General features: G+C 46.5%; 1 protein-coding gene across 5 annotated transcripts in view; it reads left to right on the forward strand.

Moving 5' to 3' along the window:
• pik3c2g (phosphatidylinositol-4-phosphate 3-kinase catalytic subunit type 2 gamma) overlaps positions 1–14370 on the forward strand; it is a 45425-nt gene that overhangs the window by 23293 nt on the left and 7762 nt on the right. For 2 of the 5 annotated variants that reach the window (XM_079621454.1, XM_079621455.1), the window contains exons 21-27: positions 2654–2783; positions 3465–3601; positions 4886–5296; positions 6564–6673; positions 11478–11652; positions 12461–12579; positions 13398–13494. In XM_079621454.1, the coding sequence (XP_079477580.1) occupies positions 2654–2783; positions 3465–3601; positions 4886–5296; positions 6564–6673; positions 11478–11652; positions 12461–12579; positions 13398–13494 (1179 nt within the window). Of the gene's footprint in view, positions 1–2653; positions 2784–3464; positions 3602–4885; positions 5297–6563; positions 6674–11477; positions 11706–12460; positions 12580–13397; positions 13495–14370 lie in introns of all 5 variants that reach the window. The other 3 variants (XR_013798654.1, XM_079621456.1, XR_013798653.1) reach the window with 3 other exon arrangements.

The following is a 14370-nucleotide window of genomic DNA, read 5'->3' on the forward strand; positions in this document are numbered from 1 at the left end:
CAGTCCGGCTGAGCGGAGTGTGTGTGTGTGCTGTTTCAGTCCGGCTGAGCGGAGTGTGTGTGTGCTGTTGTTTCTGTCCGGCTGAGCGGAGTGTGTGTGTGCTGTTGTTTCAGTCCGGCTGAGCGGAGTGTGTGTGTGTGTGTGTGCTGTTTCAGTCCGGCTGAGCGGAGTGTGTGTGTGTGTGTGTGCTGTTTCAGTCCGGCTGAGCGGAGTGTGTGTGTGCTGTTGTTTCAGTCCGGCTGAGCGGAGAGTGTGTGTGTGTGTGTGCTGTTTCAGTCCGGCTGAGCGGAGTGTGTGTGTGTGTGTGCTGTTGTTTCAGTCCGGCTGAGCGGAGTGTGTGTGTGTGTGTGCTGTTGTTTCAGTCCGGCTGAGCGGAGTGTGTGTGTGTGTGTGTGTGCTGTTTCAGTCCGGCTGAGCGGAGTGTGTGTGTGTGTGTGCTGTTGTTTCAGTCCGGCTGAGCGGAGTGTGTGTGTGTGTGTGTGCTGTTTCAGTCCGGCTGAGCGGAGTGTGTGTGTGTGTGTGTGCTGTTTCAGTCCGGCTGAGCGGAGTGTGTGTGTGTGTGTGTGCTGTTTCAGTCCGGCTGAGCGGAGTGTGTGTGTGCTGTTGTTTCAGTCCGGCTGAGCGGAGTGTGTGTGTGCTGTTGTTTCAGTCCGGCTGAGCGGAGTGTGTGTGTGTGTGTGTGCTGTTTCAGTCCGGCTGAGCGGAGTGTGTGTGTGCTGTTGTTTCAGTCCGGCTGAGCGGAGTGTGTGTGTGTGTGTGTGCTGTTTCAGTCCGGCTGAGCGGAGTGTGTGTGTGTGTGTGTGCTGTTTCTGTCCGGCTGAGCGGAGTGTGTGTGTGCTGTTGTTTCAGTCCGGCTGAGCGGAGTGTGTGTGTGTGTGTGTGCTGTTTCAGTCCGGCTGAGCGGAGTGTGTGTGTGTGTGTGTGCTGTTTCAGTCCGGCTGAGCGGAGTGTGTGTGTGTGTGTGTGCTGTTTCAGTCCGGCTGAGCGGAGTGTGTGTGTGTGTGTGCTGTTTCAGTCCGGCTGAGCGGAGTGTGTGTGTGTGTGTGTGCTGTTGTTTCAGTCCGGCTGAGCGGAGTGTGTGTGTGCTGTTGTTTCAGTCCGGCTGAGCGGAGTGTGTGTGTGCTGTTGTTTCAGTCCGGCTGAGCGGAGTGTGTGTGTGTGTGTGCTGTTTCAGTCCGGCTGAGCGGAGTGTGTGTGTGTGTGTGTGCTGTTGTTTCAGTCCGGCTGAGCGGAGTGTGTGTGTGCTGTTGTTTCAGTCCGGCTGAGCGGAGTGTGTGTGTGCTGTTGTTTCAGTCCGGCTGAGCGGAGTGTGTGTGTGTGTGCTGTTGTTTCAGTCCGGCTGAGCGGAGTGTGTGTGTGTGTGTGCTGTTTCAGTCCGGCTGAGCGGAGTGTGTGTGTGTGTGTGTGCTGTTGTTTCAGTCCGGCTGAGCGGAGTGTGTGTGTGTGTGTGCTGTTGTTTCAGTCCGGCTGAGCGGAGAGTGTGTGTGTGTGTGTGCTGTTTCAGTCCGGCTGAGCGGAGTGTGTGTGTGTGTGTGTGTGTGCGCTGTTTCAGTCCGGCTGAGCGGAGTGTGTGTGTGTGTGTGTGTGTGTGCGCTGTTTCAGTCCGGCTGAGCGGAGTGTGTGTGTGTGTGTGCTGTTTCAGTCCGGCTGAGCGGAGTGTGTGTGTGTGTGTGCTGTTTCAGTCCGGCTGAGCGGAGTGTGTGTGTGTGTGTGTGCTGTTGTTTCAGTCCGGCTGAGCGGAGTGTGTGTGTGCTGTTGTTTCAGTCCGGCTGAGCGGAGTGTGTGTGTGCTGTTGTTTCAGTCCGGCTGAGCGGAGTGTGTGTGTGTGTGTGCTGTTTCAGTCCGGCTGAGCGGAGTGTGTGTGTGTGTGTGCTGTTGTTTCAGTCCGGCTGAGCGGAGTGTGTGTGTGTGTGTGTGCTGTTGTTTCAGTCCGGCTGAGCGGAGTGTGTGTGTGCTGTTGTTTCAGTCCGGCTGAGCGGAGTGTGTGTGTGCTGTTGTTTCAGTCCGGCTGAGCGGAGTGTGTGTGTGTGTGTGCTGTTGTTTCAGTCCGGCTGAGCGGAGTGTGTGTGTGTGTGTGTGCTGTTGTTTCAGTCCGGCTGAGCGGAGTGTGTGTGTGTGTGTGCTGTTGTTTCAGTCCGGCTGAGCGGAGTGTGTGTGTGCTGTTGTTTCAGTCCGGCTGAGCGGAGTGTGTGTGTGTGTGTGCTGTTGTTTCAGTCCGGCTGAGCGGAGTGTGTGTGTGTGTGTGCTGTTTCAGTCCGGCTGAGCGGAGTGTGTGTGTGTGTGTGTGCTGTTTCAGTCCGGCTGAGCGGAGTGTGTGTGTGTGTGCTGTTGTTTCAGTCCGGCTGAGCGGAGTGTGTGTGTGCTGTTGTTTCAGTCCGGCTGAGCGGAGTGTGTGTGTGTGTGTGTGCTGTTTCAGTCCGGCTGAGCGGAGTGTGTGTGTGCTGTTGTTTCAGTCCGGCTGAGCGGAGTGTGTGTGTGTGTGTGTGCTGTTTCAGTCCGGCTGAGCGGAGTGTGTGTGTGTGTGTGTGCTGTTTCAGTCCGGCTGAGCGGAGTGTGTGTGTGTGTGTGCTGTTTCAGTCCGGCTGAGCGGAGTGTGTGTGTGCTGTTGTTTCAGTCCGGCTGAGCGGAGAGTGTGTGTGTGTGTGTGTTTCAGAGTGGAGAGAACCTGCGGCAGGACATGCTGGTGCTTCAGATCGTGCGTCTCCTGGACCGCATGTGGAGGCTCGAGCGGCTGGACATGCGCATGGTCACATACAGATGCCTTTCTGCTGGCAGAGATCGAGGTCAGTCTGTGTGAGAGTGTGTGAGATCGAGGTCAGTCTGTGTGAGAGTGTGTGTGAGATCGAGGTCAGTCTGTGTGAGAGTGTGTGTGAGATCGAGGTCAGTCTGTGTGAGAGTGTGTGTGAGAGTGTGTGTGAGATCGAGGTCAGTCTGTGTGAGAGTGTGTGTGAGATCGAGGTCAGTCTGTGTGAGAGTGTGTGTGAGAGTGTGTGTGAGATCGAGGTCAGTCTGTGTGAGAGTGTGTGTGAGAGTCTGACGAACACGCTGCGTCTCTTTCACCTTTGCTGCAGATTCACACACACTCCAGTTATTTGCAGTGTATTGCATATCAACAGTGTCTAGTAATCCTGCATGATCTCTTTCTGTCACACCTTTGTTTTAGTGAAAAGAATGTAAAATCTGATTGAATCTTGGATTCTTGGTTCCAAACCTGGAGTTACAACCGCAATAATCACGAACTCTTTACATTTAAATGACCTTTTATTGAATAAGATAGGCGATGCATTGTTTTGCTTTAGTTAAAGTGTGCGGTGCGCCGTGAGTGTGTGAGTGTGAGTATGTGTTCTGAGTTAATTGGTGTGAGTATGTGTTCTGAGTATGAGTGTGTGAGTAGTATGAGTGTGTGTGTGTGTGTGTGTGTGTGTGTGTGTGTGTACTCTTACCGCTGGTTTGACTGTGTTCAGGTCTGGTGGAAGTGGTGCAGGACGCAGTGACTCTGGCGACGATCCATCAGGAATGGGGTTTATCCGGAGCGCTGAGGGAAGACACCTTAGAGAAGTGGTTCCACATGAGGAACAAGACGAAAGAGGACTACGAGAAGGTGACGGATCAGTACTAGTGCTTTATTTCTGCAATCAGTATTTTCTGTTTGAGTGTGAAAATAAGTGTACATACTTGCGATACTGACGTTGTTTCGAGAGCAAAATAAACTTAAAGGGGGGGGGGGGGGGGTAAAATACTTAGTTTCAGTCAATCTCATGTTAATCTGGAGTACCTATAGAGTAATAGTGCGTCCTTCATATCGCCAAAAAGTCTTTAGTTTCATCATATTTATAAAATAAAAATACAGCTTTCCGATTCTATCTGGAAAAAGCCGAGGTCGTTGATTCTGGGCGTGGGCGGAGCTATAGAGTCAAGCGGGGATTTCCAGCACAAGAAATAAATCTGATACCGTTGTACTTGCATGAATGGGGTGTTTTATCACTGGGACCGCACCATTGTACCCCCCCTTTAACGGGAAACAATGAATGTATAGCTGTCATTGTTACCCCTTTTCCACCAAGGCAGAGCTGGTGCTGGTTCGGAGCCAGAGCCTAGTTTCAAATCGGTTCTTTGTTTTTCGACCACCAAAGCACCAGCTCCGAACCAGTAAAAGTGGTTCTTAAGTAGCACCAAAACATTGCTGGGCTAGAAGTAAGAACCGCTTGCGTCGGGGGCTGGGGGCGGGGTTACCGTGACCAACAAGACCAACAGAAACTTGTGACCGCCATTTTTTAAATGGCTGCTAATCGAGCTAATAGCTGCTCGATTGTAATCTCCGTCTGTGCAAGTTACGGCGAGCTGCACGAACGCGTTGGATTCGCCGTGTTTGGATGCCGATGTAGGTTCGCAAAGCCATGAGCATCAATAGTAACGCAACGACCGCCATTGTTGATGTAAGACTTGTTCGAGATGCATCGGAGCGGCGCGGACCGGTCAGAGCTCCGGGAGTGTGTGGAGAGACACGACTCCTTGTGCTTTTGGATCGCTTTCGCAGTGCTTTGATGTCACGCGGCGATCGGTCTGCGAGAAGCCGAACCATCTCGAACAAGCCTGGTGTGTTTGTGTTTGGCGCTGCTGCGTTAGCGTTGCTGGGCAACATGAGATGTGTACACAGTGACGTAAGATCTGGCTCTGTTGTGGCGCTCTAGCCGGTGGAAAGGCAAACCGGTTCATAGAAGACCCGTCAGTAGAACCGACTCCGAACCGGCTCTAGCTCTAGCTCTGAACCAGCACCTGTTCTTGCTGGTGGAAAAGGGGTATCAGACAGCGAGAGCAGACGCAGACACACACACACACACACACACACAGACTGACCTCGATCTCTCACACACACTGTCCTCAGGCTGTGCTGAACTTCCTCCACTCGTGTGCCGGCTGGTGTGTGGTCACGTTTGTTCTGGGCATCTGTGACCGTCACAACGACAACATCATGATCAAACACAGCGGCCACATGTTCCACATCGACTTCGGGAAGATCATGGGAAACGCCCAGAAGTTCGGCAGCATCAGGAGGCGAGTGTTTGTTCTCTTGTCTTGTAGTCTTTTGAGTAATGGAAAGGAAACCCTTATAAAAGAAGCGTGTGTTTGTGTTTGCAGAGACCGAACGCCCTTCATCTTCACGCCAGAGATGCAGCGCTTCATCACAGGCGGCGGCGAGAACCCTCAGCGCTTCCACCGGTTCGTGGAGCTGTGCTGTAGCGCTTACAACAGCCTGCGCACACACACACCACTGCTGCTCAGCCTCCTGCAGCCGGTGAGACACACACACACACACACACACACACACCACTGCTGCTCAGCCTCCTGCAGCCGGTGAGACACACACACACACACACCACTGCTGCTCAGCCTCCTGCAGCCGGTGAGACACACACACACACACACACACACCACTGCTGCTCAGCCTCCTGCAGCCGGTGAGACACACACACACACACACACACCACTGCTGCTCAGCCTCCTGCAGCCGGTGAGACACACACACACACACACACACACACCACTGCTGCTCAGCCTCCTGCAGCCGGTGAGACACACACACACACACACACACACCACTGCTGCTCAGTCTCCTGCAGCCGGTGAGACACACACACACACACACCACTGCTGCTCAGCCTCCTGCAGCCGGTGAGACACACACACACACACACACCACTCCTGCTCAGTCTCCTGCAGCCGGTGAGACACACACACACACACACACACACACCACTCCTGCTCAGCCTCCTGCAGCCGGTGAGACACACACACACACACACCACTGCTGCTCAGTCTCCTGCAGCCGGTGAGACACACACACACACACACACACACACCACTGCTGCTCAGCCTCCTGCAGCCGGTGAGACACACACACACACACACACACACCACTGCTGCTCAGCCTCCTGCAGCCGGTGAGACACACACACACACACACACACACCACTGCTGCTCAGCCTCCTGCAGCCGGTGAGACACACACACACACACACACACACACCACTGCTGCTCAGCCTCCTGCAGCCGGTGAGACACACACACACACACACACCACTGCTGCTCAGCCTCCTGCAGCCGGTGAGACACACACACACACACACACACACACACACACACACACACACACCACTGCTGCTCAGCCTCCTGCAGCCGGTGAGACACACACACACACACACACACACACCACTGCTGCTCAGCCTCCTGCAGCCGGTGAGACACACACACACACACACACACACACACACACACACACCACTGCTGCTCAGCCTCCTGCAGCCGGTGAGACACACACACACACACACACACACACACACACACACACCACTGCTGCTCAGCCTCCTGCAGCCGGTGAGACACACACACACACACACACACACACCACTGCTGCTCAGCCTCCTGCAGCCGGTGAGACACACACACACACACACACACACACACACACGCACACACACACGCACACACACACGCGCACGACAGCTTCACTTCACTGACTCCTTCTGTTATCTCTGTGTGTGTGTGTGTGTGTGTGTGTGTAGATGCTGGCGGCCGGAATGCCTGATATGAAGGATGTCCGGGATCTTCAGTATGTTCACAATAACCTGCGGCCACACGACTCCGAGCTCGAGGCCACTTCATACTTCACCAGGTCAGCAGAGATCAGAGAATACTGAACTCATGTAGAGTAAGAGATGATGTACATCCAGCCGGTTATTATCTCAGAGTAAACCCGACAGGGGGATCAGGATCAGGTCTTCAGCCTGAAGGGGTTTATTCTGAACACACACACACACACCTGAAGGGGGTTTATTCTGAACACACACACACACACCTGAAGGGGGTTTATTCTGAACACACACACACACACACACACACACACACACCTGAAGGGGGTTTATTCTGAACACACACACACACACACCTGAAGGGGTTTATTCTGAACACACACACACACACACCTGAAGGGGTTTATTCTGAACACACACACACACACACACCTGAAGGGGGTTTATTCTGAGATAACGACCGGCTGGATGTACATTATCCCACTTATTAATTACATGGATACTTGCCACATAAGTAAATAATAAGACACGAAATATTGATCTGAGTTACACGTTCATGAAAAATGCCACAAAAGAATCGGCAAAAGTAATGATTATGAATATGTCAAATATAGCAAGGAGACATTTCAATTGTTTATTAATAAACAAGTGTTTTCTGTCACTCAAAGATGGAGTTGACGATGCTAACTCGTGATCTTCGCAGTGGTGAACGCGCCAAAGAGAAATGCACATTTCATAAGCAGAGAGTAGCCTAGTTCTTTCGTTTTGAATAGTTTTGTTTAAAAGTAGACATTTCAAGCTTTCTATATATTTCTCAGGGCTTTGAGGCAAAGCTTATACGCTGAGTTTCGGTTCATTTATGAGAAGCTCCAGTTCACGCGCCGGCGCGGAGCTCCTGAGAAGTCCTGATTATATTGCCTGCTATATTTACTTCATATTTATTAAATCAAAGCAAATGGTTGATGAAACATTGATTCAAATTAGGATACTTAATTTTAAATGTCGTTAATACGAAACGAAATTCACTTTAAAGTAGGGATGCATCGATCCGATATTCAGTATCGGTATCGGCTCCGATACTGCCATTTTTGCCAGATCGGGTATCGGTCAGACGAGGCCGATCCAAATCCGATATTGTGCGTATACTATTCTGTGCTATTGTTAAGCCCCACAAAAGGCACACAAACATTATAAAGCACCATAAAGTTGTCCTGCACTATATTATAAGTGTTCGGAAGCCATTATATAGTATAATGTGAGATAGAAATGAATATTTAAGTCATTATATTCAAGATCACGTACACTTTTCCCTCCGCTGCGGCTGTCAGTCATTCTCCATTCAGCATCAAACAGCGTCGCGTTCGGTTACGAGTCAACACGATGAAAAACTCTCTCCAAGATGATTCAAAGTTACTAGAATTATACTTGATCTGTAGATAAAGGTCTATGGTTTATCTTTATATTGCTGAACTTTATAGCTGTACCTTAATCATGTTACTTTCTACCGGTTGTCTCTCACAACACTGGAGTCAGAGCACTATAATTGTTCTTCACGCGCACAGTAACTGACATTTAAAACTTTTAAAAGAAAATGCTCAATAAACTATTGCATAGATAGATACTGTATAATACACTACGCATCAATATGTCTTTCCTTTGTGATTTGAACTTTTTAATGCGGACTCGAAGCGCTGCGCTGTGACTCGTGTTGCTTCAAGCGCATCATTCTGCGCTCGGGATGCGCATAAGCGCTTTGTGCCGCACTGTACTGGAGCCTTTCATATCATAATACAGTGACGCAATGAACGATTAATAATAGCCTTTCTAGTTCTGTCCTATCTATCATATGTTGCTGCCTCATTAAACCGCTGTGCTATACATTTAAAACTCAATTTTATAGTAGGCCTAGGCTATAAAAGAATTTATCTTTTTGATTTTTGTTATCTTGTTTTTCATGAATGTATTTTACAACAATACAAAGAGCAATGTGTAACGTTTTACCAAATTTAGTGTTACACTTATTCTCATATTTGTTCCCCACTAAATGTTTTTTCATGTTCAGATTTAATACAATTATTGTGCACTTGTGATTTTTTTCTAGACTAAATTTTACTGCTGAATTATCCACTAATCTAGTTTATAATAGCATTTTTGTCACAGATTATGATCATATTTTTTTTTGATTTGTTGTTTTTCTTTATAATGAAGTTGTCTGTATTAAGTAGATTGTGTTTAACACACAAAAGAGTGATTATCAGTTCAACACACAGAGTTATAGAAATTCTACTTGATTAAAAAGAAAAAACTGTGCTGGTATCGGATTGGTATCGGTATCGGTCGATACTCAGAATGTTTGGTATCGGATCGATTCTGAAAAAACGGTATCGTTGCATCCCTACTTTAAAGAAAAGTTTCTACAAAAAAAAACGTAATGTTGCTAAACGGTGACATAATACACATACATGTCCAAAAATGCGCAGTTCTTTGGCAGTTGGGTCTGTTCGAGGTCGGATCACGTTCTCACCACAAACGAACCGCTCGAGTTTGTTTGAAAGCTCCTCTCCGCTTTTGGTGCGCACCCGAGTGCGACTGCTGCATTCTCACCTGCCCAAACCAACCAAGAGGGACAACAAACTCTAGTGCAATTCAACCGAATTAAATGAGGCAGTGTGAAAGCACCCTAAATCATTTTCTTTAATGACTAGGCTACGACACGTAGGCCTATTAGCCTAGAGTACAGAGAAATTTAATGTCGGAGGGATTTGAGCGATGCCGTCTTACCGGTGAGGATGTGGGGGGGGAGATAAACGATTTTCGAACAATCATCTAATATTATTTTGCTTGATATGCCAATCCTTAATATTTGGTGTTTGAGGTCTCTGTGAAAGTTTTAAAGCAGTCTTTAATTAAGTGTCGCTTTCAGAGGGGTCACGTCCGAAGAACTGTTATGTCCATAACATTGTTTTTTCCTCATAAATGCCAACACGAAAAATAGAATAAAATGGATATTTTATGTTCTGTGGAGAGCCAACCCTTCTTCATCCGGTGGGTAGTATTACTTTTGGTTTGCGCAGTGTAATTCACAGAATTGATTGCTCTGCTACCAGCCTCTGTCACGTAAGTTACCGTGTGGAGCTTGACTATTGCAAGCGCAGCTGAGAAGACTGTGTCGCTTTCAAATCTGCCCCTGGGGAAAGTAACGTTGTGCCGAATTGAAAAAGGAACTACATTTCGTTACCAAATTTTCAGTAGTAGTGCGTTACACTACTTTTTACCCGAAAAAGTAGTTCTGTTACTGTAACTTTGTACTTTCTCGAAATCGTACCTGTTTGTTTCTTATAATCCAACAGTGTACGAAACAATAGTCATAAAATGGCGGCAGCTGCGTTTGTATGAGACGAGAGAGCGAGTCCACGATACGGGATAGCATAATTAAATAACTGTACACAAAATATTGATTCGACTGAGTTTTAATACTTTATTAGCTCACCAAAGCAAAACTTCCATGAAGAAAAAGCGTTCCTAGTGACCGAATAGCGCTGATGTCTTCAGTGACCCGAATCAGCCTGAGTTTGTTTTCTGGGAATAACATACCGCTGGATGGAGCGATTGACCAATCAGAATAAAGTATTGCACAGAGCCATGTAATAACGTTAACTAATGCGACCTTATTGTAAAGTGTCACACATTTGAGTTTGTAAGGCCTTAAATATGAATATAGCAGAAGGAGAGTTTGTGGTATGTGGATTTTTCATGTTTATTTTAAATATCTGATCATGATTTCAGTGGATCTTTACGATATCTGATCATGATTTCAGTAGATCTTTACGATATCTGATCATGATTTCAGTAGATCTTTACGATATCTGATCATGATTTCAGTAGATCTTTACGATATCTGATCATGATTTCAGTGGATCTTTACGATATCTGATCATGATTTCAGTAGATCTTTACGATATCTGATCATGATTTCAGTAGATCTTTACGATATCTGATCATGATTTCAGTAGATCTTTACGATATCTGATCATGATTTCAGTAGATCTTCACGATATCTGATCATGATTTCAGTGGATCTTCACGATATCTGATCATGATTTCAGTAGATCTTTACGATATCTGATCATGATTTCAGTAGATCTTTACGATATCTGATCATGATTTCAGTAGATCTTTACGATATCTGATCATGATTTCAGTAGATCTTCACGATATCTGATCATGATTTCAGTGGATCTTTACGATATCTGATCATGATTTCAGTAGATCTTTACGATATCTGATCATGATTTCAGTGGATCTTCACGATATCTGATCATGATTTCAGTGGATCTTTACGATATCTGATCATGATTTCAGTAGATCTTTACGATATCTGATCATGATTTCAGTAGATCTTCACGATATCTGATCATGATTTCAGTAGATCTTAACGATATCTGATCATGATTTCAGTAGATCTTAACGATATCTGATCATGATTTCAGTAGATCTTTACGATATCTGATCATGATTTCAGTAGATCTTCACGATATCTGATCATGATTTCAGTGGATCTTCACGATATCTGATCATGATTTCAGTGGATCTTTACGATATCTGATCATGATTTCAGTGGATCTTTACGATATCTGATCATGATTTCAGTAGATCTTTACGATATCTGATCATGATTTCAGTAGATCTTCACGATATCTGATCATGATTTCAGTGGATCTTTCCGCATCTGTAAGAGCTTGTCACCACAGAGATCTCACACCACAATTTAATTCCTGTGCAAAAAAGGCCGGCCGATCTGAGGCCTTCAACACAATTATCCCACTGCCCTTAGAGTGTTTGTGGAGGTTCTACTTTTTTAGGACTAGATTTTATTTTCTGTTTCAGAAAGATTAAGGAGAGCATGGAGAGTTTCCCCGTGAAGTTAAACTTCCTGATCCACAATATGGTGCAGTTTTCCTCCAGCAGACGTTCAGAGCCGCTGGCTGACAGCAGGATCTCCAACAGATCTAACATCCAGCAGGCCGTGATCCAGAGATACAGCTGCAGTGGCAAAGATGTGGTGAGGTTCCTTCAGGAAGACCTTCGAGAAGAGGAAGAGTGGGAATGAAAGCAGTTCAGTGAAGAGTATTCAACTGTGCTGTTAATATTTTAAACTAAAAATAAGATTATCTCAGATAAGGCAGTCATACTTCAATTTATACTTGCGTATTCTTGAATTAAAATGACAAGTATACAGAAAAGTTAAAGTATATTTGGGCAGTAAATATTTTTTTTCACACACATTGTCTTCTTTCAGGTCCAGCATGTTTTACATACTATCTAATTAATGTACACGTTCAAATATAGAGTAACATTGTTAGTTTAACTAATCTAGATAATGTTAACCAATGAAACTGTAACACTTTACAATAAGGTTCATTAGTTAACATTAGTTAGCATGAACTAATAATGAACTGCATGTTTACAGCATTTATGAATCTCTGTTAATGTTAATGTCAACATTTACTAATAGCCTACTTTATTAAAATCTTGGTAACATTAGTTAATGCAATGTGAACTAACATGAACAAACAATGAACAGCTTTATTTTTATTAAGTAACATTAACAAAGATTAATAAATCTGTAACAAATGTTTTGTTCATGGTTAGTTCATGTTGGTTAATCCGTTAACTAATGATTAGACTGAACACTGCTCCCTATGCTTACTACACAGACACAGCCTTCCCTGTTTATTAGTAAGACTTTACAGTAAGGCTGTTTGTGTAGTAAAGCATAGGGAGCAGTGTTTGGGTGCGAGGCTTCACAGACAGATGAACTCTAGCAGATGTCTAGTGACTCCTAATGACAGCAGTGCTTCTCCTGTCAGACGTACGAGCTGAAGCTGACCATCGAGGATGGGTTCGTCATCAGTCACAAGAGCTTTGCTCAGTTCGAGACGCTCCACAAGCTGCTTCAGAAGCACTTCATCGAGTCCACACTGCCCAAGTAAGTGTGTGTGTGTGTGTGTGTGTGTGTGTGTGTGTGTGTGGTCAGAAGAGGTGTCAAAAGTATTCACATTCATTACTCGGGTAGAAGTATAGATACTAGGGTTTAAAAAGACTTCTGTAGAATTTGAAGTATCACCTCAAGCTTTTTACTCAAGTAAATGTACTGGTTTCAAAAGGCCGCGTTATTCACGTACAAACCAATAGGGTGTCGGAGTGGTATATTTTTATACTTCTCATCTACAATCAAATTCACTCTCTCCGGGTGGCGCAATTTATCTGGATAGGTTTTTTGATTTTATTTTAACGATGACAAGCCGAAATGAAAACAAGCCGAAATGAAAACAAGCCGAAATGAAAACAAGCCGAAATGAAAACAAGCCGAAATGAAAACAAGCCGAAATGAAAACAAGCCGAAATGAAAACAAGCCGAAATGAAATAGGAGTAACAAGTAACAATACCCAACATTTCTACTTAAGCCTTTGGCAGTGAGTGAGTGAGTGAGTGAGTGAGTGAGTGAGTGAGTGAGTGAGTGAGTGAGTGAGTGAGTGAGTGAGTGAGTGAGTGAGTGAGTGAGTGAGTGAGTGAGTGAGTGAGTGAGTGAGTGAGTGAGTGAGTGAGTGAGTGAGTGAGTGAGTGAGTGAGTGAGTGAGTGAGTGAGTGAGTGAGTGAGTGAGTGAGTGAATGCAGTGAGTAAGTTAGTGCTGTCAGTCAGTGCTGTTCTTCCACAGCCGGCCTGATGAGGAAAGTGTGTGAGAGAGTGAGTGTGTGTGAGTGAGAGCCGCACTGATCCTGATCCGCTGTTCTCCTGCTTCCAGGTTCCCCAGCTGGTTCCACATGTCCTTCACGGCGAGCAGGAGGATGGTTCTGCTGAACCGGTACCTGAAGGAGCTGTTCTCCGGGCCCTGCAGAGGAGTAAGCATGACTGAGCCGCTTCCCAGAGTTCACTGCTCTCTCACTGATGTTTCCCAGAGTTCACTGCACTCTCGCTGATGTTTCCCAGAGTTCACTGCACTCTCACTGATGTTTCCCAGAGTTCACTGCTCTCTCACTGATGTTTCCCAGAGTTCACTGCACTCTCGCTGATGTTTCCCAGAGTTCACTGCACTCTCGCTGATGTTTCCCAGAGTTCACTGCACTCTCGCTGATGTTTCCCAGAGTTCACTGCACTCTCGCTGATGTTTCCCAGAGTTCACTGCACTCTCGCTGATGTTTCCCAGAGTTCACTGCACTCTCACTGATGTTTCCCAGAGTTCACTGCACTCTCACTGATGTTTCCCAGAGTTCACTGCTCTCTCGCTGATGTTTCCCAGAGTTCACTGCACTCTCGCTGATGTTTCCCAGAGTTCACTGCACTCTCGCTGATGTTTCCCAGAGTTCACTGCTCTCTCACTGATGTTTCCCAGAGTTCACTGCACTCTCACTGATGTTTCTCAGAGTTCACTGCACTCTCACTGATGTTTCTCAGAGTTCACTGCTCTCTCACTGATGTTTCCCAGAGTTCACTGCACTCTCACTGATGTTTCCCAGAGTTCACTGCACTCTCACTGATGTTTCTCAGAGTTCACTGCTCTCTCACTGATGTTTCCCAGAGTTCACTGCACTCTCACTGATGTTTCTCAGAGTTCACTGCTCTCTCACTGATGTTTCCCAGAGTTCACTGCACTCTCACTGATGTTTCCCAGAGTTCACTGCACTCTCACTGATGTTTCCCAGAGTTCACTGCACTCTCGCTGATGTTTCCCAGAGTTCACTGCACTCTCACTGATGTTTCCCAGAGTTCACTGCACT

The sequence above is a fragment of the Phoxinus phoxinus genome (assembly GCF_949152265.1).
Source record: "Phoxinus phoxinus genome assembly, chromosome: 8".
Lineage (NCBI taxonomy): Eukaryota > Metazoa > Chordata > Actinopteri > Cypriniformes > Leuciscidae > Phoxinus > Phoxinus phoxinus.